Source organism: Ahaetulla prasina, chromosome 1 (assembly GCF_028640845.1).
Source record: "Ahaetulla prasina isolate Xishuangbanna chromosome 1, ASM2864084v1, whole genome shotgun sequence".
Lineage (NCBI taxonomy): Eukaryota > Metazoa > Chordata > Lepidosauria > Squamata > Colubridae > Ahaetulla > Ahaetulla prasina.
This window is the reverse complement of record NC_080539.1, coordinates 177,203,893-177,230,389: the sequence shown is the minus strand read 5'-3', so window position 1 is coordinate 177,230,389 and position 26,497 is coordinate 177,203,893. Positions and strand designations below refer to the sequence as shown.

The following is a 26,497-nucleotide window of genomic DNA, read 5'->3' as shown; positions in this document are numbered from 1 at the left end:
GACAAAGGGATAGATGGGGAACTCATCAAATTTGCAGATGACACCAAGCTAGCAGGAATAGCCAACACTCCGGAAGATAGGCTTAAGATACAGAAGTATCTTGACTTGAGCATTGGTTGCTATTTAACAAAATGAAATTCAATAGTAAAAAAAAGGAAGGTTCTATATTTAGGCAAGAAAAACAAAACACATAGGTACAGTATATGTGATACTTTGCTCAATAATAGTAACTGTGAGAGAGATCTTGGAGTCCTAGTGGACAACCATTTAAATATGAGCCAGCAGTGTGCAGCAGCTGCCAAAAAAGCCAGCACAGTTCCAGGCTGCATAAACAGAGGGATAGAATCAAGATCATGTGGAATGTTAATACCACTTTATAATGCCTTGGTAAGGCCACACTTGGAAAACTGCATCCAGTTTTTGTTGCCATGATGCAAAAAATATGTGGAGACTCTAGAAAGAGTGAAGAGCAAAAAAAGATGATTAGGGACTGGAGGCTAAAACATATGAAGAACAGCTGCAGGAATTGGGTATGCCTAGTTTAATGAAAAGAAGGACAAGGGGTAGACATGATAGCAGTGTTTCAATATCTCAGGGGCTGCCACGAAGAAGAGGGAGTCAAGGTATTCTCCAAAGCACCTGAGGGTAGAACAAGAAGCAATGGGTGGAAATTAATCAAAGAGAGAAGCAACCTAGAACTAAAGAGAAATTTCCTGACAAAACAATTAACCAGCAGAACAACTTGCCTCCAGAAGTTGTGAATGCTCCAACACTGGAAGTTTTTAAGAAGATATTGGATAATCATTTGTCTAAAGCGGTGTAGGGTTTTCTGCCTAAGCAGGGGGCTGGACTAGAAGACCTCCAAGGTCCCTTCCAACTCTGTTATTCTATTCTATTCTCTTCTAGTCTGCTGTCTTCAGGTACTGCCATGTCCACTTTCCAGACTACTTTGTCTTTCCTTTCTTATTGACAATTTTTAAATGACATGTGCCTGTCTATTCGAATTTTAAAGTCCCAGAGGACATTATCTTCTCCATTTCCTATTACTTTCTCTATTTTATGGTCCCACCAGTTTTTGAATGTAGTTTATGATGTTATATAGTTTTTTAATATGGTGAGACAACTAATCAATATTTGTACAATACTAAGTATTGTACAATACTTGTACAATACTATTATACTTCTATAATAAAAGTGGACAATGTTGCCCAGAGAAAATTGTTTGTTGTGATTATCTTCTTTTCCTAATTTATTGTTCTAATCTATAAAATTGATTGGAACTGGAAATTCTGCTTCTATCCATTTTTGCAGTACACTTTTAGGAATTGCAAACAAGTACAACATTTGGGTCCCTGAACAATTTAAAATATGTCTTTCTTTTCAGAATTGAAATACTGCACCAGCCCTACTATAATTGTTACATAATAATAATAATAATAATAATAATAATAATAATAATAATAATAATAATAATAATAATAATAATAATAATAATAATATTTTAATTTGTATATCGCCCTTCTCCCGAAGGACTCAGGGCGGTGAACAGCCAAAATAAAATACAAAAAGAACAGCACATACAGTACTAAGAACAACCCTTAAAAAACTTATTCAATTGGCCAAATTTAAAATACAGTAACACCCTATAAAATTTACAAAAATTTAAAACCCATAAAAGCAAATTAAAATTTTAAAAATCAAGCTTAATTAGAACTATTGGCTATTTCCCAGATAACTGAGTATAAGATTCCTTTTTTTAATTGTACAACTCACATCGTATATTTATTCTTTGATAACACATCTTTGTACATCTTACTAAATTTTAACATGAACAGAGATGAATAATTCACTCTTCCTGCTTAGAGGAAATTTAAGATGAAAAAAAATGTAATAAAGACATATGATAAATCTAATGACAATCTCATAGACTTCACTGAACCATTACAATACCTGGATTTTATTATGCATACTGTTTAATATTGTCTAAGTTAATTTTTGTTGTTATTAAGAGTTCAGATATCTACTATAAATTATAGTAGTATAATTTATAGTAGATATCTGAAGTATATTTCATTTTTTAAAATCCTAAATATCCTACTATTCAGATTTACTGTCAATTTTGTAAGCAAACAGCTCCAAGGAGAAATGCTATGTCTCTTTTTTCATTTTTGTCCTTTTGCACGTGCATGGGTTCTGGTTTGGGCACTCGTACTGAAAAGGTTCGCCATCATTGCTGTATAGGTTTTTTTGTCATGCGCTACTTTTTTAAACTAAATTGTATCTAAATGTTTGAAAATTAATGTTTATATTTCAGAATACCTATCACAAAGGCTGATCACACCTACAATTTTAGTTATTTAAAAGCAATGTCTTAATGTGCTAGATTTATGAACGGTTTCCAATGTTTTTAGACAAAATGTATGTAAAATTATGTACAAGCATACACAATCATTACAATCAACAATTTAAAAAACATCATTGTAGTCCTACAATTAATACAATCCACCATAAAACAGCAATTGTGTAGAGCTACAGCACTAATATAAATAAAAAATATTTTTCAATTTTAGGCTGATTAAACTATTAGAAATATTATTAAAATTAAACTTTAAATATTAAAATTGTGGTAGTGATTCTCATTTAATCTCTTTCTTGAATATCCATGTTTTTCTGTTTTCTTAAAAGTTTTTGGTTCAAAAGAGGGGATAATTAAACACATGCAAAATAGATTTGGAAAGTAAATTACCACTGTAAGTTATTCCAAAGCTGCTTTGCAATAATGCTAAGTATATAGAGATTTTGATGATGGTTACCAAATACCCAAACTTAATAAACACACAAAAGTGTGCATCACCCTGAAGTAAACAACATATCAGCTCAGTTCCTTGTGAACAGCGAACTGTCTCAAATCCATGTTATAGAGGTTGGATCAATCTTGCAAACACAACTCAGTATTGAAAAGAGGCCTTCAACTGAAGCAGCCTGGAAAATATATTAGATGTCCATTCTAACAGACAGCATTCCCAACAAACTTTATAATAAAATCTGGCAAGATATTCAGTGTAAATCTCTAAAACTAGCCTTATAGATACAAAATCTATCTAACAGAGAAATAACAAAAAAGCAATAGGAGAAAAATAATACTAGTTAACAAAACATTTTGTCACGTTTGTTATCTAATAACATTTTGGCAGATAGGGGATGAAAGGCAGCATATATTCATACTTACAATATGGTGAAGACCAGTCTTTTACTGTAATAATTTTTTTCATTTTGAAAACAAATAAAATGAAAATGTTTATTTCATTTGAAGAATCTCTTCTATTTTATATATATTCAGAATATATCAGGATGGAACAAGTTAATTAATTCTAAAGCCTCTGTCTCAAATCTGAATATTATCAATTGAATTCAGTTCCTTTTACTATAAACCAGTATTGCCAATGGCAAAGGATGAGAGCTGTAGTCCAAATTACTTAAGAGAAATCCTGCATGTGTCCATCTTGTATCTTGCACTCCTTTACAACAGTAAAGGCACGGTAACTGGGAGGGGCAGATATGGTGGAAGCGAGGGCCCATATCATGTTCGGGGAATGCGTGCCTGCTGTTTACGAGCGGTCAAGCACTCCAGGTCCTCAGACTTTTCCCATATCCCATGTAGCCAGATTCCTCAGAGCCTGGACCTTCGGCTGATGTTGTGTAATGCCAGGTCCATGTTGAACAAGGCCCCCCTCATTTGTGACCTTATTCAGGAGGAGGGCGCGGACTTGATGGGCATTTCGGAGACCTGGTTGGGCACAGAGGGGGGGGTCCCCCTGGTTGAAATGTGCTCACCGGGTTTCCGTGCATTCCATCAGCCGAGGGCCCAAGGTAGGGAAGGGGGGTGGCGGTTGTTATTAATGAAGGTTTGGAACCGAGGGGGGTCACTGTCCTGCAGATAGCCGGATGTGAGTCGCTCCTTGTGAAGTGGGGTCAGGGGAGGCAGGTGGGCTTGTTGATCACGTACCTGGCTCCTTGCTGCGTGGCAACAGCCCTGCCCGAACTGCTCGAGGTGGTGGCTGGGATGGCGGTTGATACCCCCAGACTTATGGTTATGGGGGATTTCAACCTGCCGTTGGTTGGTGAATCATTGACGGCAGCTCGGGAGTTCATGGCTTCCATGACGGCTTTGGACCTGACCCAGTTAGTTACTGGTCCCACACACATGGGGGGAAACACACTGGATCTGATCTTTGTCTCGGGACAGTGGTTGAATGACCTAGAATTAGGGGACTTAGTCATTAATCCCCTGTCATGGTCTGATCATTCGCTCCTTCGACTCGACTTCAGAACCGGCAACCCACACCGCAGGGAGACGGAACCGGTTCGCTGGTTCCGTCCCAGGCGACTGATGGACCCGGAGAGGTTTCTGACGGAGCTTGGGCCATTCCCTGAGGATCTGGCTCATGGCTCGGCGGAAGAACTAGTCACTGCCTGGGAAAGGTTGGCAGCTGGGGCTTTGGACCGAGTCGTGCCTTTGCGGCCTCTGACCTGGCGCCGATCTCGACCAGCTCCTTGGTACTCTGAGGAGCTGAGAGAGATGAAGTGCCGGAAAAGACGCCTAGAGAGTGATTGGAGGACTAGCCTTTCTGAACCTGACCGAACACTAGTTAGGTCTCATATTCAGACCTATCTGGTGGCGATAAGAGTGGCAAAACGTGAGTATTTTTCCACTCTTATTGCATCGGCAGATAATCGCCCAGCCACCCTGTTTAGGTGTACTTCATCAGGGGGCGCGGGAGGACCCCTTACAGGGTCGTGCTGAGGACTTCGGACAATATCTGCACGATAAAATCGCTCAGATTCGGGATGGGCTGGACTCTGATTGGGTGGTTTCAGGTGGGATGACGGAGAACGTTCTTGGTGAGGACATGGACAGGATACTGGGGAGGTTGAATGCGACCACATGTTTATTGGACCCATGTCCCTCCTGGTTGGTACTTGCCACACAGGAGGTTACACGAGACTGGTTACAGGGAATTGTAAATGCTTCTTTGAGAGAGGGTGCCTTCCCGTCCGCCTTGAAGGAGGTGGTGGTGAGGCCCCTCCTCAAGAAGCCTTCCCTGGATCCAGCTGTATTATCAAATTACCGTCCGCTCTCCAACTTTCGCTTCTTGGCGAAGGTTGTTGAGAGTGTAGTGGCACAACAACTTCCTCGGTACCTGGAGGAAACTTTCTATTTAGACCCGTTCCAGTCCGGCTTCCGACCTGGTTACAGCACGGAGACGGCTTTGGTCGCATTGGTGGATGATCTTTGGAGGGCCCGGGATAGAGGTTGTTCCTCTGTCCTGGTCCTATTAGACCTCTCAGCGGCTTTCGATACCATCGACCATGGTATCCTGCTGCGACGATTAGAGGGATTGGGAGTGGGGGGCACCATTTATCGGTGGTTCTCCTCCTATCTCTCTGATTGGTCACAGACAGTGTTGGCAGCGGGGCACAGGTCGACCGCAAGGCACCTCACTTCTGGGGTGCTGCAGGGGTCGGTTCTCTCGCCTCTCTTGTTCAACATCTATATGAAGCTGCTGGGGAAGATCATCCGTGGTTTTGGGGTGAAGTATCATCAGTACGCTGATGATACTCAGCTGTACGTTTCCACCCCGGACCACCCCAATGAAGCCGTCAACGTGATGTCCCAGTGTTTGGAGGCCGTGTGGGTCTGGATGGGGAGGAACGGGCTTCGACTCAATCCCTCCAAGACTGAGTGGCTGTGGATACCGGCGTCCTGGTACAGTCAGCTGGTTCCATCGCTGGCTGTTGGTGCCGAGTCATTGGCCTCTATGGAGAGGGTTCGCAACTTGGGTGTTCTCCTGGATGCTCAGCTGTCGTTAGAAGACCACATGACGGCCGTCGCCAGGAGGCCCTTTTTATCAGGTACTCCTGATTCGCCAGTTGCACCCCTTCATAGACCGGGATGCCTTGTGCACGGTCACTCATGCCCTCGTCACTTCCCGCCTGGACTACTGTAACGCTCTCTACATGGGGCTCCCCTTGAAGGGCACCCGGAGGCTCCAACTGGTCCAGAATGCGGCTGCGCGGGTGATAGAGGGAGCCACTCATGGCTCCCATATAAGACCTCTCCTGCGCAGGCTGCACTGGTTGCCGGTGGTTTTCCGGGTGCAATTCAAGGTGTTGGTAACCACCTTTAAAGCGCTCCATGGCTTCGGACCGGGGTACTTACGGGACTGCCTGCTGCCACCGGTAGCCTCCCATCGACCTGTGCACTCCCACAGGGAGGGTCTCCTCAGGGTGCCGTCAGCCAAACAATGTCAGCTGGCGACCCCCAGGGGGAGAGCTTTCTTGTGGGGGCTCCTACCCTCTGGAACAAGCTTCCTCCGGGGTTACAATCACTCCCCAACCTCTGGACCTTCCGACGCGAGCTCAAGACCCTATTGTTTCATCGCGCAGGGCTGGCCTAATGTGTAATGTGTTGTTTTTAATTGGGGTTTTATTATTAGAGTTTAAAGATTCTTAATTGTTAGCCAAAATTTAATTAGATTTTTATATTGTTTTTAATTTATTTTGTGACTATTGTGAATTCTGTTTTTATGCTGGCTGTGAACCTCCCTGAGTCCTTCGGGAGAAGGGCGGTATAGAAATCTAATAAACCTAACCTAACCTAACCTAACAAGCACAATGCTACCTCCAGGGCCTAGACTGGTATTGCCAACTAAATTTGGATTTTAATAGTTTATGCAAAGTTTGTAATAATTCCATTTACTGCATTTTTGTTGCACAATATTATCATTTTTAAGCTCCTAGTTGCAGACTGGTTAATGCGCCATGGTTTTCTTCCTTCATCAGGATTCAGATACACAGTAGAATACAAGAGGAGCTTATTTATCACTGATACATCTGTGTCCTCCTTGTCATATGTTTTCAAGATTAAGCACAATCTGGCCTAAGTTTGTCTACAGTATACCTTTGGTAACCATTTCTAAAACCTTATAGTATGAAGTAGACTGAAATGTCTGTCTGTCTGTCTGCTGCCTGCCTACCTATCTTTCTTGACAGTTATAACAATCCATATGAAATTCAATTTAAGTATCACTGGAAAGATTTGTCTATACTTTATACTAAAACCCTATCTTTTTATTAACATCCATTTCTCCAATTATGATACAATTATGATACTTGCAAAATCATTAAAGGCTGTACCTTAAAATCGAAGTTTGAGAGTTTTTCAAGTCTTTTGTTTACATCCGGAGAATTTGGTTTTTTTGAGAGTTGAAAGAAACAGAGTTTGCTTTGTTCCCAAAATGAAAAGATCATAAAAGTATCAGTAAGCACAGCTGGAAGAAAAAAACAACAACATTTTAATACTTATCACTGACAACAAAATAAATTGCTGAAATACTGGAAGATAAAAACACATTTTCAGCACTATGCATGACTTCTATGATGTACTTATATAAGTGTTTCTCCTACTGTGTCTTTTTGAAAATGGTAAGTAAAGCCTAGGAAGCAAATGTAATAAAATTGAACAAATTATGATATATTTTAAAGATATGGTATTTTACAATATCTCTTCTATTGGTTCTTTTCTTTTAAAGTTCTTTCAGATAGTAATCTTTTCTGCAATGGTTGACATTGGATGAATGAAAATATTGTGAGTACACTGGAGTGAAGCATAAATATTAAAAAAGTACCAAATGAGAAGGCAGTTATTACTGTAGCTTAACTGATTTCTTGCAGTTGTTATGCCTTAAGAAAGAGAAATGGGTGACAAGTGTTTGTTTGATGCGAGCATTTTTTTATTCTGAAATGAAAACTTATATGAAAATGAATGAAACCAATTAGCTCTGCAGGCATCTGAATGAATAAAACTACCAATACACTTTTTTTTTTTGCTGGAGAGTGGGTGGGGCGGGATGGTGATGACACTGTAATGAGTATCAGCTACTCCTGCATTATGGTTTATAAAAATATAATAAAGACATGTACTAAGCACAAGAGCAATGGCATCATAATTGACAAAGAAGTAAAACTATGTATAATTCCAAGCTGATGAAGCAGTCTTAAGAAGAGACAGCCAAACATCATTATGTCTGGCATTGACAAATACCCTTTTCAGAGGAAATTTTAGTTATGAACTCTTACCTTCTGGCTAAAAGATCTAACTGTTCCTAGCGAAAAATTAACTGATTTGAAACAAGCCTTGTCACTATTATACTATAATGTAGCATTAAACCTGTTTCAATATCCAGTTCCCAAACTTGGAACCCTGGGAAGCCAATCCAACAATCTTAACTTGGAAACATCAAAGCATCTGCAGTTCACTAAAAATAATTTCATCCTGATTCCTCTCTTTAGCCCCACACTCCTACTATCAAAGTAGCTGATACCATGGTGAATTGAAATATAAGAGGATTCCACTTTAAAGCAATCCTTAAAGGAGTGCAAAAGCAATGAAATCACTACTATGTTTACAATGTTGATCCTCCATCAAACTGAGTTATACCCCAGGCCACTAAGAATAAATTCACTCCTTAGAAACATGCCCTAAAACCCTAATCTGAGCTTTAGGATCCATGAGGTCAATCCAGTCCCAAGAGATTTAGCTTCATCTGCTTCTATCATAAGGACCCATTTTGAGACAATCTTGAAGGTAATTCTTGCTGAGTGACTTTGGGTTACTCCAGAAGATGTATGGTTCAGTTCATGAAATATAATAGGCTGGTCTAAGAAAACCGATACTTTTACTGCTTATTAAAGAATTTTAACACTGCTTTTTTGCTGTTTATAACTGTTATAAACAGTTATAGACCTTAACAGGTCTACTGTATATCACCGTGATGGCAAACCTAGGCCACGTGTGCCAAAGGTGGCACGTGCAGCCATATCAGTGGGCACGCGAGCTCTGCTCTGGCGCACATACGCGCACTGGTCAGCTGATTTTCGGGACTTCTGGGCTGACTAGAAGTAGAGAAACAGGATGTTTCCTGCCTCTGGAGGGCCTGGGGGTTGGTCAGGAAGTGACATTTCCTGATGAGCCTCTCTAGGAGTTTCCTGATGAGCCTCTCTGGAGGCTGGGGACAGCAAAAAAAATCACTTCCTGTCCAACTGGAAGTTGGCAAACGGGCAGTTTCGGGCCTCCGGGGGGGGGACCACTGTTTTTGCCCTCCCCAGACTCATAGAGAGAGACTCTGGAGCCAGGTGAGAGAGAAAAACGGGCCTACCGGGCCATCACATGCCAGGAGCGAGGGGAGTGGGGGGGGTCGTGTGTGCATGTGCCAGAGTGGGGCGCATAGAATTATGGGTGTGTGCACACGCGTGTGTGACCCACCCACCTCCCACCTCCTGGCACATGATGGCAAAAAGGTTAGCCATCACTAGTATATCACATACATTGGAAAATGGCAACTTTGTTGAGCTGGGGGGCAGACTCTTGTAGAACGCCCGACTGGGTTCTCTACTGCTGGTCTCCCTATTTGATCTTATTGATAATTCTTTTTACATATCTCAACAGTGGTGTTAATCATAACAATTTCAATAAAAAGAAAGAAATACAGGAGAGCTAACTTTTGACCAGTCAGCTTATTAAATATTATAAATGAATTATATGGCCTTAATGAGAAACTCACTGAGTGATACAAGGGGAGGTGCTAACTGAAAGGCAAGTTGGCTTCAGGGCTGGGTAATCAACATTAGATCAATGCATCATTTTACATAATCTGGCAGAGAAATACTCTAACTTCCTGCAAGGAATTCTCTGTGCCATGTTCCCTGACCTGAAGGCAGCTTCTAACTTGGTCTCCAGAGAGAGGCTATGGCAAAAACTAGCAGCCACATTCAGAGGTTGCTGACTACTCCAGCACACCAGAGAAAACCAACGGCATTCCAACTGAGATTCAGTTTTTTAGACTTTACTTCATCTAATACTGTTTGGAAGCAACAAAACCTGTGAAATTATATCTTGTTCTCTAAAATTTTCCAATACAATAATTAATTTCCTAGTTTTTATGTTAATAATTTCATTTCTGTAAGAAGTCAAATTATAAGATGCTGAGCTTCCTGATGTATGAAGTACAACTTCATACAATATGTAGAAGGATACCAACATTTAGCATTTGTCACTACTGTAAGTTCTGATATTCTAATATCCTAATTCCTTATTTCATTTTATTATTATATTATTTTATTTTCCATTTAGGCTCTTTCATTGCAAATTAATTAGCTAAGTAAATTTCAGTACACTAGAAGCATTGCAACTAATGTTTTTATTTCAAATATGAAATTGTTTTAACAGCAATATCTTAGGCAAAACCTCTATGGTAGTGGTTTAGAGTTTATTGTATATTAATTTTGATGTTTACTACAGTTGCCTTTATAGGTTTCTTACTCTATATTGAGGTTATTTTGGATTATGTTTTTATATGTTATAGCTATGTAGATTTAAAGTAAAACAATAAATCTTCAGCATTGTAGTATTCAAACGGAATGTTTAGACTGCCAGTAATAATTAAAATTATTCACTTAAATGCAGACCTTTGTTAATAAAAGCTGCCTAGACTTACAATAATGTGAAGTATAAACAACTATCAGTTAAAAATATCATTTTAAGAGTATCATTTCTGTGAATCCTAAATTTATTAGATTACTATACTTTCTCATTTTTATTTAAATTCTGAATAAAATCACTATTGAAGTATTTTTACTTGGTTTTGTGTACAATTTCCATTCACTCTAAATACTGTAGAGTTTGTGATATGTAACCTCCATTAACTATAAAAAGACTCCCTCAGATCAGACTGAGCTCTGGTTACAACACTGCTTATTCATATCAGGGGTTTTTTACATCATAAGGCAGTGGATTGCCATTACCTTTTCTTGGGATTCAAATTTGCAATAATATTTGCGTTTTCTGATGGTCTCCTCTAAAAATTGTAACTAGAACCAACTCTGCTTAGATTTGTGTGGACTGGGCAAAGTCAGCTAGGTGCTGCAACTTACTGAATATTTAAAACCTTTCAAATCTGTAGAACTGAAATAATAGTTTGTTTCCTCTATAAGACTATTGTTTCTTTAATTAAGGATATATATTTTTTCATTTTATGTAATTATGTGAATTCTTCCTCTCTAGCAGGTTCTTTTTTTCATACGAAAAGATTATAAATGACTTCAGGTGAATAAAGGATACATGGTAAGATAGAAAAGATGGGCACGGGATCCTTTTCTTTGTAGCCATTTGTCTATTCAAAATGCCCTCCGCACCTGCATTTCTCTCACAAACAATAGATATGGTGACCTTTCTTTTAACTGCCATGGGAAAAAGAACAGTTGGGGAGGGGGGAAACCACATTCTTAATCTTAAACTACCTGTTATGTGATTAAAAGTCCTTAGACCAGAGGGAGAATGCATATAGAACTATCTGCACCATGTAGTTTCGCCTTTGATGTGATTATTGAAAATGGTGAATGAATTTAGAAATTAGTTTGAACAGAGATCTCATATGTAAATTAACAGTGTCCGAGTCTTTTTACTGTATTTTGTTTATTTTATTTTGATATACATAAGCAATTGACTAAAAAAAATTTTTTTTCTTCTATCTATGAGTAATGGCTTATTTATTCAATCATTAGTGGATTCTCATTTCTCTTAGTTTCTCCAGTATCTCTGCATTATATAATAATGCATGGTAAAATCTAAAAAAAGTAGAAAGTGTAAATTAGGAGGAACAGTTAAAAGGAAATGATAACTGATATTTCTGTTATTCTAGAAACATGTATCAAACTGAATTTATCTGAATCAACTCAATTCAATCCCTTACCATTTACTTTCACTGGGATATAACAGCAAAATATTCACTTCAATAAACAGAGAATGCAGACTACCTTTTCCTCAGTAAAACATTTATAGTGTGATATTGGAGAGAAAGCTTGTCAGAATTAAACGCTTGGAACAAATTAATCCAACACTTCTGTAAATTTTAAGTAATCAAATTAGCTTTTTAGCATATGTTCCTGTGCTTGTAATTTGAAATTCCCAAGCCGATTAAGTTGTTCAAGTGTGAACTTTTTCTCATGTAGCATCCAAGACTGGAATCCTATGAAAATTGTATCAGAAAAGTTCTGACTTTTAGTCAAGATGGCACCATTGTTAGACAGAGATCAACATTCTGAAATCGAATGCAGTATTTATATAGTGATATCCTTTTAATTATTACTTTAATTGAAGCTGGGAGAATTAGATTATTTTCTGTTCTAAATATCTGAGAGAACTCATTTATTGTTTGTTTGGGTAGTGCCCAAGTTAAGTTCTACCACCATTTCCCTATTATGTCAATAATTTCATCCTCTACCAAGAATAACAGAGTAACAGAGTTGGAAGAGTTGGAAGTCTTATAATCTAACCCTCTCACAAGCAGGAGACCCTATACCCTTTCTGGATAAATGACTGTCCAATCTCTTCGTAAAAAACTATAGTCATGACAACTTTCTTTAAAAAGTTGTCATGACTATTATTTGGAAGAAGGATATTCAAGCCATTAAAGATTAGGGTGTGCAAGTCTTTTAAAGGTTGTGTTTTGGAAAGATCCAAAATGAAGCACTTCTTCAAACTGACTGTTTCAGAAGCTGCTCCTGGCTGTCTCCATGTGTGTGGTCATACACCTCTTTGAAAAGATTTTATGCAGAATTATTAGTGATACCAATGAGGCTGAATATACAATATTTAAATTAGAAGATGGTAGAAAGTTGGAACTGATTTACTGAAAAATAGAAATAAAATAATGTTTCTTAAATCTAAATTTGGTTGACATAATTTACACTTGATTAGAATGGAAGAGCAAGCAGCAAAAGGCCAACCAATTTTTTTATGACAATGGTAATAGTTTTTCCAGGAGATTATCAGCTAAATATTGAAAGGGCTTCCACATTTTAGCTTCTCCTTTTGGTACACTTTTTTTTCTGTTTCCCATCAGTGACTACATAACAAATACCACCCTTAAAACTGGATCTTAAAACAATAAAATTAAAACCCTACCCACTAACATCCATGTTGCTAGTCAGTACATGAGGATGAAACCCCTGACAGAGCTTGCAGAAGTGAGTCTATATAGAAATTAGAAAGAATAGGCTATGGCCATGTATTGTGCAGCTCTCAAGATTTGCTGTCAAAAATAACTAATTCCAAAGGCATGATCTATGAAGAATTGTATTACATTTATCCCAGATTACACTAAAAAGTCCAACAATGTAGACAAAAGTTTAATATGATAAAAAATACAGTTCAAGAGAATAATAATTTTCATTATATTTCCAGTAATTTTTCTTTTAAATTTAATAGATAACTCTCAGAAGCCATTTTGTACTTATACAGCTAAACTTATACCTCAAGTTCCTGCTCAGGTTGCTTTAGGGAAAAATCAGTATTTACCATGTTCTATTGTACTGCCTATTTATGTGCATGTTTCTAGCCCCCCTCCCCCCATTTCTAGATCCTAATTAAGCATCTGCATTTTTGTCTGTTTTTTTTAACCTCCTCCCTGCTCTTTTATTTCTTTTTTTTTAATGTTCACTTTAATTTAAGATCCATATATTTTAACAGATTAATTTGGAGAATTTGACCCTTAGATTCCAATTTGTTCCTGTATCTGTTCTGCTCACATTGCATTTATATAGGGCTGCCAAGATTCTGATATTAGATTTTGAATTAATGTTCAATTAACATTAACTCAAAATAGATAGAATCCAGCAGCTATAATTTGTTTGGAGAGAAAAAATACTTTAATATGGTTGCTTGTAAACTTTCAAGCAGGTTCTAACTATATTGGCTTACTTTACTTTTAAAAGGTTTATTTAATCTCTCAATCATATCATTATTACGTTATGTCCTAATCTTGATTAAATTTATATCATAGTACCTATCAGAAATGCCATTTAATCTGACTTTAGAACTTTTTCCTTGTAGGCATTCCTTGTAAGATTTTTTATAAGTACATTCTATGTTTTATATCAATGCCAAACATAATTTCTAATCTCATTTCATTAATATGTAAGCTTGATAGCCTGTCTGGTTATTCGATAAATCAAATAAATTAGACTTGATGCTTCTGGGTCATAAAAAGTATAGGGGTTAATGTTTTAGGTTAATTCATTTATTGTGGTATAAAGATTCTTTGAAACTCTGTGAATATCTCCCCTATACTAAAAGAAAATGTAAACAAAAAGTTCAAAATTATTTGGTATTGGCTAGGAAAATGGAATCAAGATGAATTTAGCTCCAAGACTAAATTCAGTGTGAGATGAATTACTTGACCTTAGTATACTGACAAATATTGAGATCTATTGTACTTATAAAAATATTATTGGATTGAAATTATAATTTTTTACTGTGAAAATATTACATTATGGAATAAATCAACTAAAAATGAGCAGATGAATCCTTTTTTCATGATATGCTGGATCTTTCATAATATCCTTATTTTCGACCAACTAGTTTTGATAATTTCCCTGTGAATTCTTGCAAATATACTAAATTCTAGAACATGCTATTCTAGTTATTTAGTCCTGTTGCTATTGCTTCTTGCTGAAATTGAAAAAAATGGTTAGAAGCCTTGGAGAAATCAGTTAAAGCTCTTTTAAGAAATCAATGGAAGTTGATGAAAATGATACAAGTAACTTATTTACCGTATATACTCGAGTATAAGCCGATCCGAATATAAGCCGAGGCACCTAATTTTACCACAAAAAAACTGGGAAAAACTATTGACTCGAGTATAAGCCGAGGGTGGGAAATGAGGCAGCTACTGGTCAATGTAAAAAATAAAGATAGAGCCAAGTAAAATAACATGAATATTTATTTGAACGAAAAACAATAAAAGTGCAAAAGGGGGAAGGAGGATTCCCAGCTTTAGAAAATTTAGAACTACGCCGCCTTTGGTATGACCTGAGCATAGCTCATAAAATTATCTGCTACAATGTACTTCCTATCAATGACTACTTCAGCTTCAACCACAACAATACACGAGAACACAATAGATTCAAACTTAAAAGTGAACCTCTCCAATCTAGATTGCAGAAAATGTGACTTCAGTAACAGAGTTGTTAATGCCTGGAATGTGCTACCTGACTCTGTGGTCTCTTCCCAAAATCCCCAAAGCCTTAACCAAAGACTATCTAGTATTGACCTCACCCCATTCCTAAGAGGTCTGTAAGTGCATAAGAGCACCAGCGTGCCTACCGTCCCTGTCCTAATGTTCCCTTTAGTTGTATTCCTTTTATGTATTCAATTCATGCTTATATTTATATAATTATTTAATATGTATTTGACAAAATAAAATGAATGAATGAATGAATAGAATAGAATAGAATAGAATTTTTATTGGCTAAGTGTGATTGGACACACAAGGAATGAATGAATGAATGAATGAGTGAGTGAGTTACTTCAACAACATTGTCTCACAGAAATTGACAATACAACTGCAAGCATGAAAATGAGTCCTCCTTTAGCTTCCAAGGGACCAGGGTGCCTCTGAAGGTCAGTGCTCTAAGCACTAAGAACCCAGCACAAATCTAAGCCTGTATGCACACCAATAGTGAAAATACCCTGCACAGTGTCTCTTGGCAGAGAAGGTTAATTTTCATAGACGTTGGGGTGGCTCTTTTTTTTTTGGCAGGGCAATAAGGGTCTCTAATATCATTAAACCCAAGTGTGAGGAAAAAGACAGCAGCTAAAATGTTAAGGCCAGTTGTGTGACCTTCTCCAATACAGTTGGCCTGGCTGTTTGCCAAAACTTAAAACACCCTCCCATCCCCCCCTCCCTGCTAAAGCTTCTTTCTTTAAACAATTCTGGTCTTTGCCTTTCATGTCGTTCAACCTTTCACCTGCCAGGTTCCTAGCCCTTCACCCTTGACCCACTGCTGTGTTTGCTTAGCATTGTGCCAATCGACTTTAGAAGTCTGTGTGTGTGTGTGTGTGTGTGTGTGAGAGAGAGAGAGAGGGAGGGAGGGAGGGAGTGCAAAAGGGGGAAGGAGGATTCCCAGCTCTAAACAAAGGGAAATCCCGGAATGCCAGCGCGAAAGGCGGTGCTCGCGTTCCTCCTCCCTTGCTCAAAAGCCCCAATAACCTTCACCAGCAAGGCAGACCCCCACGGGAAGGAAGGGGACGGGCTGACTCACCGAGCATCTGGCTGAAGAGCAGCTGCTCCAGGTCGCCCAGCACGGTGACTACTAGCTCGGGATCGACCTTCAGGAAAGCCTTCTCCTCCGTCGGGGCCCCCTTCCCGGCCGGTTGAGTGGCCGTTTGGGGCGGCCGTTTGGGGCAGCGCCGCCGAAGAGAAGGAAGGGGACTAGGGCACACAGGCGCGCACACACACGCCCAGCTTCTGAAGCACGGAGGGAGAAGAAAGAATGAAAGAAGGGGAGGAACGGCCCCTCCTTTCTCTCTCTCTCTCTTCCAGCGCCGCCGAAGAGAAGGGGACTAGGGCACACAGGCGCGCACACACACGCCCAGCTTCTGAAGCACGGAGGGAGAAGAAAGAATGAAAGAAGGGGAGGAACGGCCCCTCCTTTCTCTCTCTCTCTCTCTTCCAGCGCCGCCGAAGAGAAGGGGACTAGGGCACACAGGCGCGCACACACACGCCCAGCTTCTGAAGCACGGAGGGAGAAGAAAGAATGAAAGAAGGGGAGGAACGGCCCCTCCTTTCTCTCTCTCTCTTCCAGCGCCGCCGAAGAGAAGGGGACTAGGGCACACAGGCGCGCACACACACGCCCAGCTTCTGAAGCACGGAGGGAGAAGAAAGAATGAAAGAAGGGGAGGAACGGCCCCTCCTTTCTCTCTCTCTCTCTCTTCCAGCGCCGCGGAAGAGAAGGGGACTGGGCACACAGGCGCGCACACACGCCCAGCTTCTGAAGCACGGAGGAGAAGAAAGAATGAAAGAAGGGAGGAACGGCCCTCCTTTCTCTCTCTCTCTTCCAACGGGAAAACGCTCTTCGCTATGGGGAGAGGAGGGAGGGAGGGAGGAGGTTGGCTTATTCAACCCTTCCCGGCTAGCCATCCAGCCCTTCCCAGGAGAAGGCGAGGAGTTTTGGGCGGCGACCTTTTGCTAAGCGGCAGCGGCTGCCCCGACACCACCAGTTGGGGCGGGAGCCGGGTGAGCCGCAGTAACTCCCGCCAGGCTATGCATTGGCGGGAAGCCCTGGCGGTGCAGTCCTTCTCGGCTGAGGGAGGAGGTTTCCCGACGCGCGAGCTCGCCGCGCGAGCCACCCAAAGGCCAGAAGAAAGGTCATTCCATCGGAGTAATGGGCGAAGGCTCCTTCCTCTCCGCCTTACCCATGCTGTGCGAGCCGGCTGGGCTGCAACCCCGCCGCCGCCGCTCCTTCCTCAGCCTCCCGGGGCTCGCTCTAGCAGCCGCCAAGCTCAGGCGGACTCGGCAGCCCCCCACCAGCACTCGCACGGCGCGATTCGGGCAGGAGGAGCCGAGCTCGCCCCGTGGCGGTGGCGGTGGCGGCGGCGGAGGCGGCGGAGGCGCCACCGCCACAGAGCGAGCCCAACTCCTCCTGCCCGAATCGCGCCGTGCGAGTGCTGATGGGGGGCTGCCGAGTCCGGCCTGGGCTTGGCGGCTGCTAGGGCGCGAGGCCCGGAGGCTGAGGAAGGAGCGGCGGCGGCGGTGTTGCAGCCCAGCCGGGCTCGCACAGCATGGGTAAGGCGGAGAGGAAGGAGCCTTCGCCCATTACTCCGATGGAATGACCTTTCTTCTGGCCTTTGGGTGGCTCGCGGCGGCGAAGCTCGCGGTCGGGAAACCCTCCTCCTCAGCCAAGAAGGCTGGCGGCTCCCCTGCCCAGCCCTCTCACTGCACCACCAGGGCTTCCCCGCGCCAATGCACAGCCCGCCAAGTTTGCGCCGTCCGCCCACCAGACACGGGAATGGGGGCCGGCCTGGGGGCGACAAATCCCGCGAGACCTCGGCGGGCCCGCTCCCCGTCCCTCCCATGGGAGTCCGTTCGGTACCCCCTCCTGTGCGGGGTTCCCGAAGACATAGACTCGAGTATAAGCCGAGGGGGCGCTTTTCAGCACAAAAAACGTGCTGAAAAACTCGGCTTATACTCGAGTATATACGGTACTTGTCTTTGGAATTATGTCCATAATAGTGGAAGTTTGCCTTAAAAGCTAAAGGTCACTGTTAAACATCTTCATGTAACTGTTTTTTTGAAAATCACATTTTGTGAGTCATACCAGTGGTGGGTTGCTACCGGTTTGCACTGGTTCTGGAGAACCGGTAGCTATAGTTTGTCATCAGTCACCGAGCCGGTAGCAATGACTGGCTGGCCACAGTTGCCTGAACCAGTTGCCCGGTCACCACTCGCTCGACCTGCCCAGTCACCCCGGCCTCCCGGGTGGCAGAGCACACTGTGTGGCACTCACACGTGCATACAGTCTGCTCTGCGGCTTGCCTACCTAAGCTGCCTTCCCATGCGGTACCTGCCCTGCGCCTCAACTGAACTGCCTCCTCCTACCTACAGGTAAGCATGCGAGTCAGGCTAGACCCCCCATCCCCGTCGCTTGCCATGTCCACCCCCCCCCATTGTCCCCACTGGGCTCATGTGCCTGGCTAAGCTGCCACAGCCCAGCCTGGCTCCATTCCAGGCCGCGTTGCCTGCAGCCTAGCTTGCCGCGACCCCACCACCGTCCCTGCTGGGCTTGCGACCTTACCTTCTTCCTCCCATGGCTGGTGGTAGAAGGGAAGGGAAGCCAGTGCCCACAAGGAACTGCACCTCAGCCCCAGCCATGCATTTTCAAGCCTGGGCTATTGCAATAGTTTTTCATTCCAAGTAGCCCGAGCTTGAAAACACATGGCTGGGGCCAAGGAGTGGTTCCTCGTGACTGCTGAAAATATCAGCCTTCAATCTGGCTGTTTCTCTGTGCCTGGCTGTCCAGATAGGTCCCCAAAGCACAGTGCTGCGAAAAACTCTCTTTCTCCCAGCAAGAGAGCGAGGGAGAGAAAACAGGTCTCTGGAGAACACGTGGAGGACTCCATGTGGTCTCCAGGTCAGTGGCCGCTGCTTCTGTCCCCTGCTGCTTCTTGCCTGAGAGAGAAAGTCTTTCAGAGCACTGTGCTTTAGTCGGACTCCTGTAAGTCCCATCTGGAAAGCCTGTGGTTTCCCAGGGCCCCGAGGGCTGCCCCCCCCCATGCCTGCTGCTGCCTGGAGCTGTTGGGAAGGCGATGCTTGTGACAGATTTGAGGTGGCGGTTGCGGCTGACTTGGGATGGAAAGTTGGAAACACTGAGAAATGTGGCAGAGGCAGCAGAAGGGGCCGATCGCTTTGCAGCTGGTGTGGTTACCTGTCGGGCTCCCTTCACTTGGCTCGCCTCATAGCGCCACCCCCCCCCCCACACACATGTCTCCCTCCAGAGGAGGCCAAGCCATTTTTTGCCCCCTCCTGCCGCTGCCTCGAGGGTTTTGTGGCATGGAGGCCTTTTCCTCCACAGGATGCGAGCGGCCACCTCCCGAGGTTTGTGGAAGGAAGGGAGGCACATTAAAGAAAGGTAAAAGGGAAGCAGGGTAGGGAGTGGGAGAGAGAGAGAGGTGGGCCACCTTTAATATGCTTTGTGTGATGCTGGTGTGGTAGGGTGGGAATGAGCGACGCTTAGCGCAGCCCTGGGGAGGGGAAAGAGAAAGCATCCCTGAGCGGACATGACGTTTCAGCGAGACCTTGTTGGACCTCTGCGGGGTAAGGGCAGCAGCAGCAGCAGCAGCCAGCGCTGTTTGTTGTTCCTCTCCACGCTGTAAAAAGCAACCCTTGCCCCCAAGAGATAGTGGTCCGATGAAAATAAGAGGCATACCCAGCACCAACACTGAGGATGGCCACTTTAGCATCTGTCAGAGGCTGGAGGCTCTTTTTTTTCGTTTGCTCCACATTCCTCCTTCATGCAAAAAAAGAAAAGAAAAAGCCTGATCTGATCTGAATGTCGTTGGAAGCAATGCTGTCAGCCTGGAGCATTTCATTTCAGTACTTAACTGGGTGATGAATTGAACCTCCTCCCCTAAAACAGATGTGACGTGAGGTTTTGTTTTTTTTAAGCGACGTGGATTGTTCTTCTAGGGCAGGGGTCTCCAACCTTGGCAACTTTAAGACTTGTGAACTTCAACTCCCAGAGTTCCTCAGCCAGCAAAGCAAAGCTGGCTGAGGAACTCTGGGAGTTGAAGTCCACAAGTCTTAAAGTTGCCAAGGTTGGAGATCCCTGCCCTAGGCCACTTTAGAAGCAAGGTGGTGGATTTTGCTGGCATTTCAGGAGGAAGGGAAGGGAGGGAGGGAGGGAGAAGGTGATAAAGAAAGAGAGAAAAAAAGAAAAAGAGACAAAGAAAGAGAAAGAAGGAAAGAGGAAGGGAGAGACAAGAAAAGAAAAGAGAAAGAGAAAGAGAGAAAGAAGAGAAAGAAAGAGAAAGAGAGAGAAAAAAGAGAAAGAGATAAAGAAAGAAAGAGAAAGAAGCAAAGACGAAGGAAGAGAAAGAAAATAAAGAAAGAGACAAAGAAAAAGAGAAAAGAGAGAAAGAAGAGAAAGGAAGAGGAAGGAAGGGGGGAGAGAGAGAGGGAGAGAGAGAGAGAAAGAAGAGGAAGGAAAGCCCTCAAACCCTGGCACTAGATGTGGCTTCAGAAGATGGTTTGAAACAGGACAGCAATCTAGGGCTGGAAGGGACTTTGGAGGCCATCTAGTCCAACCCCCTGCTCCAGCAGGAAACCTTATATCGTCTTGATTATTTTGGCGCCTCTAACAGAGAGGAAAATTGTCAGAAAGGAGTAGTTGTTCACTAGGACAAGGCTGCCATGCAGAGGAAGGCAGAGATAGTCCTTGACTTATGACCACAATTGAGCCCAAAATTTTGGTTGCTAAGCAAGAGCATTGATTATGTTGATATGATTTATATTGATATATTGACCATCAATTGTGTTGTAAATGTTGTACCTTGATGATGTACATCTTTTCTTTTATGTACACTGAGAGCATATGCACCAAGACAAATTCCTTGTGTGTCCAATCACACTTGGCCAATAAAAAAAAAATTCTATTCTATTCTATTGTTAAGTGAGTTTCACCACATTTTACTCAATCCATGACCACTCCTGGCTCGAACAGTCATGTGCAAGCTAGGGAAGAACATCTGAAGGTGTGTGTAATGTTCTAAATGTACAGAAGTTATAGTTAAATGTGCAGCAGAAAGTTGACTCTGGGTGTGTTTTTCTAAATTTAGTAGGTGAGGTTGAACGTGTATAGTTTTAGAAGAGGTGTGTGTGTGTGTATACATACAGTATATATAGTAGATAATGTATCTTTTTGTGTGCCTATACACACTCTATACTATGTAATATGAATGTACACATATGGCAAATATACATAGGATTAAATAGTATATTTTGGATGTTCAGTAGTACTAAATAAATAGACAGGGAAATTGTATCTCATGGCGGCCTTTGAGGCGAGGAGAGGACAGGCACCCTAACCCTAACCCTTGACGTGTGTGATGTCAAGTTGGCCACGCCCACCCAGCCACATAATCACCCAGCTACTGCCACTCAGTCACATAACCACCAAGCCACACCCACCAAAAAGGCACGCCCACAAAACTGATAGTAAAATTTTTTGAAACTCACCACTGAGTCATACTATTAACAGATCATAAATGGAAAAGAGCCACTGCTCTTTACTAGAAAACTTACATTGAATGTAGAAGGAGTTGAATTCAATCTGTGATATTTATTTAATGTCAGATAATGTGGCTGAATATACTCTGTGAGTATATTGTACTCATACTTTTGCCTACCAAAATATAATGCACTCAAATAGGAAAAGTTAATGCTTTGGGGGAAAATTACATGCTGACCTGAGGTTTTTAAAAAAATGAATATAACAGCTGATAAAAAAATGTTTTTTTTCCTAAAGTGGTTTTGTCGTGAAGGTAGTAGCTGTAGAATTTCATGCAATTACTTCCAATGTTTTCAAGTCCCCAGTGGTAATAATTGGTCTACCTGTCGACATACTATTTCTCCTCTTCCGCTTTAAATGCAGGCAGCCGAATTGCATGCACATAGGTATAATTACCATCACTGATAGTGTTAGAGATGAACTTTCCCATCAGGGTTCTGTCAATCACCACTTGTTCCAGCTGTGGTCCAGAAAGGCTTAGAGATACCAGTATACCCGAAGGAAAGAGAAGCTGAATCCAAAGAGACAGGAAAAAATAAAATTTGTAACTTATTAACAGAGATTGATGTTTCATATTAAATTTATATTTTAAATAATTCAACCACTGAAATGTGTCAAAGGCAGTAAGAGGTTATTAATAATCAAACAAAAGCAAAAGAATTATAATATAAACGTGTGAAAATGTTACTGAATGAAGTACTTCCCATAATTTGCAAACACAATAATTAATAGAAATCTGCCATTTAAGTTTGAAATCTTTCCCCAGGTAGCTGCCTAGTGAAAACACAACTGAGTAACAAAAAAGTCACCACCGATTCAAGCCAGTATGACCAAACTATTTAATAACCTGTATCTGTGTTCCAAATGAAAAGTTAAAGTAGTGATGCCAAGAAGAAAATATAGCGCCAGGTAAAAAATATGTCTTTTAAAAAATTTCAAATAAGTTTGGGATGAAAATGAATACTGAAGAAATTATTACAAAGTACAATTTATAGAAACACATGAGTAGTTCTTGTCTAATAACACTAAATGGGACTGGAAACTGTCATTTAGTGATGTGGTCAAAAACAGCAAAATATGACTGCACAATAAACAATGGCAGTTCCGGCAAACCCAGTTGCCATCATTAATAAAGGACTGGGTGAATTGTTAAGCATGTACAATTGTCATGTAACCGTGACTTTTGTCTTCCTGCCAGCTTCTCCATTTACTTTGGTTATCAGCAGGGAATTTGCAAATTGCAATCATGACTGTGGGGCACTCTGCAGATCATAAGTACAAAGTCCAGTCATAACAACCATTCAGGGATATTGTAAATTTGAATGGTCGCTGAACCATTAAACAAGGATAATCTGAACTTACTTCCTATACAATATACAGTTCATCAAATGCTTCTATCTTATCTGTCAGAATTTTCAGAATGCTTCAAAGTACCAGAGCCAATTTGATGTAGTGATTAAAATGCTGGCCTAAAAACCAGGAGTTCTAGTCCTGCCTTAAGTATAAAAGTCAAGCTGGATAACTTTGAGCCAATCATTTTCTCTCAGCCCACCTCACAGGATTGTTTGTGTGGGGAAATTTTATTTAATATATTTCTATGCTGCCCATCTCCCTGATAAGGAAGCTCTGTAGTAGGTAGCTTAGAAAACATAAAAAGACAAAAAGAAAAGCAATTAAAAATGTAAAACTAAAAACAGAGAAGTATTATGTATGTTCACTGCATTGAGTTATTTATAAAGTAATAAAGGTGGGATAAAAATCTAATAAATAAATAAAATTTACAACTACCATTTAAAAACAGATTGTTTTTTAAAGTGTGCACATCTGTAGATTTGTTTTTCTACTACAACACTTAAGCAGTGATGAAAGGACAATAAATTTGCCCCAGAATACTGACCTAAGCATACTTAACAAATAATGGATTTAAAATTAATCATAAATACCTTGTTAAAATAGTTTATAGAAAAATAGAACATAATTTAAATAAGCCTTGCTCAGATTTGGGTACAGGGAGATTCCTATAAGCATAAAATGAAATGTAAATTTTTACATACAGTGCATTATATCAAAGTATGGCTTAACTATGATAATTATCAACTATTAGATATATATAATACAGAGATGAGTAAATTGCATTCCCGCTGCAGAATGGAAGAGGGTCTTTTTCATGACCCTCAGAAGCCTTCTGACCATGGCTTGGACTGGATATAGGTTGGATTTTATTCTGTACATGAAATATTGATTTTAAATGTTTTAATAATTGTGATTATTTTACTGATTGCCATCCTTAATCACATGTCAACTAAGTTGCCACATAAATTTATATAATGAATAAATAAATGTAGAGAAAAGCTCACACATCTTAAAATAGTCATATCATAATTTAAAACTCAAAACTGCCAGCCAAATTTAGCTTCACTATACATTTGACAAAACTCCATGCATTTTGCAACCTTCAATTTCCCACAAAATAATTAAATATGCTATTTTGGCTATCAAAAAAATTGTCTATCTCTGACTGGGTAATGCCCACCCATTAAAATACTTCTACTTAACAAGTGAAATAGTTCATACAAAATATAAAGACTATGGTTAACTAGTTCAAAACAAATGCTATTTAAATCTCTGAAAACATGTAGATAAAGCAGATTTTTGGTAAAACTGTATTAGAAGCACTGCCTGCTTTAGTCTAGTAAAAGTATCTTTAGGTAATCATTCTAGATAGTTAGTGAAACTCCCCACGAGATGGCAAATGTCCTTTAAGGTTTTGTCCTAGTAAAAGCATTAGACACAGTTAGACTTATACAGCTTTTATTGCAAGATCTCAGCACTTCAGTTTATTTTTATATTGCAGTTGGATTAGATAAAATCTCAATTGATTCTGAAATAGATAATATGATTGTGTATCTTAACAGTATTTTGGAAGTATTTTTAATTGCCCTTCCCTCACCAAAATAAATGAAAATATCTGAAGAATAACAAAACTCTCTAGAAGCTGTATAGATTAATGTCTATAGGGGTCTATGTAAAATAAAATAATATATGAAAAAATATGTCTATACTATTATTCCCTGTTGAGGCTTCCTCAAAAAATAAATGAATACTCTATTCAGAAAAGGGTGTTGTTTACTACCTGACAAGTCTCCATGAACACCATTTATAACAAATACACTGACATTTGTTGCTATAAGCAATCTATCATTTTTAAGGAAATAATGAGAACCAGATAGGTAGTTAGAAGTCAGCAGCATCAATAACAAAGTTCAGAAACCTTCTAAGTAAAAAATACTAATCACAAGAGAATATTCTTTTCAATGTGCTTTTTAACTCAAAATTTTAAAAACCAACTAAATTGTTCCTATGAATTCTTTATATTAGTGGCTGCTATATCACTGCAGTACCAACAGCCTATGCCAGTGTTGGCGACCCTTTTCGGCACCAAGTGCCAAAATGGGAGTGCATCCATGTGCACGCATGCCCGCATGCCGGAAATGGGAAGAGCAGCCGCCTGGCGTACATGTGCGTGCCAGGAAGATGATCTTCCGGTTTCCAGAGCACGCATGCAGCCCGGCCAGCTGTTCTTCGTGCATGCATGCATGCCAGAAACAGGAAGACCAGGTGGCCAGCACGCATGCACATGTTGGAAACCAGAAATGTCAATGAAGCAACCCCCCAGGCCGCCACTGAGAACATCCAGTGCAGTCCCCCCTCCCGCCATTTCTGCCAAGGGAGTGCGATCGCTTCCTAGACAGCGCACCTCTTAACCCAGTGCCAGACGTTCTTCCTGCGCGGACTCAATTCCTGCGCAGCCTCACAGGTGGCAGTTGCAGGGTGAAGGGTAGGAGCGACTGGCTGCCTTCTTAGCTGCTCTCCTGCTGGCGAGCTGGGCCCTCAACGGCGTCTCCATGCATGAGGAGCTGCGCTCTCCTCCAGCCCTCCTGGGCAGCTCGCCTCTCCAACGCCAGCTCCTTCTCCTCCTCCAGCATCCCGGCCAGAAGCAGCAGCACAAGAACTGCCACCGCTCCCTTGCCCCCAGCGGTGGCAGGAGCAACAGGGGGGCGCAGAGGCAAGTGGGTGGCACATCAGGTGGCTCCTCTTCTGGTTTCCGGTACTCCTGCATGCGTGAAAACCAGCTGGCCGTTGTGCCATAGGTTTACCATCACGGGTCTATATAGCATTAGATAGTCACAACTGTATGCATTTTCAATCACAACACACAAAAACCCTTTAACTTTATTATCTGGTACTTCTTTTGAATAGCCAATAGTCAAAGTGGGTAGAACAATGATATTACAATTCTATACCAGTTGGCAAGGGCCAGATTTTCAGGGGTAGATTTACTAGCTTTTGAAAAGTGTATTAAGGGGCACTAATGACTTGTGGTTGCAGCGGTTGCAGCATCCCCTTCGTCACATGATTGCAATTTGGATGCCTGCCAACTATCTCCCCTGAAAAAGCTGCAGGATCCTCTGGTAATATAATCACCATTTGTAATTTTTACTGTCAACTTCTGGCAAGTAGGGTCAATGGGGAAGCCGTTGACCACAGAATACAGGCGTCACACAAGATTTGCCTACAATGTCAATTGGAACTGCTGTAGTAAGTTGGCATGGTCACGTGACATTGCACTTTATGACAGCATCACTAAGCAACTGAGTTCCCAGTTCTAATTACTGGTAAGTGAGGAATACCTACAGAAGCTTTGCTCAGCTTTTGAAAGTCCACCAGATCACTTCTATCTATATGATACTGTTAAACTGTGAAGCAGGATTTCCTGTTGATATATCATGCTGATTTAATTCATAGTGAAACC

General features: G+C 41.4%; 1 protein-coding gene across 12 annotated transcripts in view; it reads right to left on the bottom strand.

The window, feature by feature from the left end:
- WDPCP (WD repeat containing planar cell polarity effector) overlaps positions 1-26,497 on the bottom strand; it is a 262,122-nt gene that overhangs the window by 113,869 nt on the left and 121,756 nt on the right. For all 12 annotated transcript variants that reach the window (XR_009155037.1, XM_058182505.1, XM_058182449.1 and 9 more), the window contains 2 exons: positions 22,081-22,195; positions 7,198-7,331 (listed from right to left, as the gene is read on the bottom strand). Coding sequence is in view for 11 of the 12 variants with exons in the window: in XM_058182505.1 (XP_058038488.1) it covers positions 7,198-7,331; positions 22,081-22,195 (249 nt within the window). In the remaining variant the exon portion in view is untranslated. The remainder of the gene's footprint in view (positions 1-7,197; positions 7,332-22,080; positions 22,196-26,497) is intronic.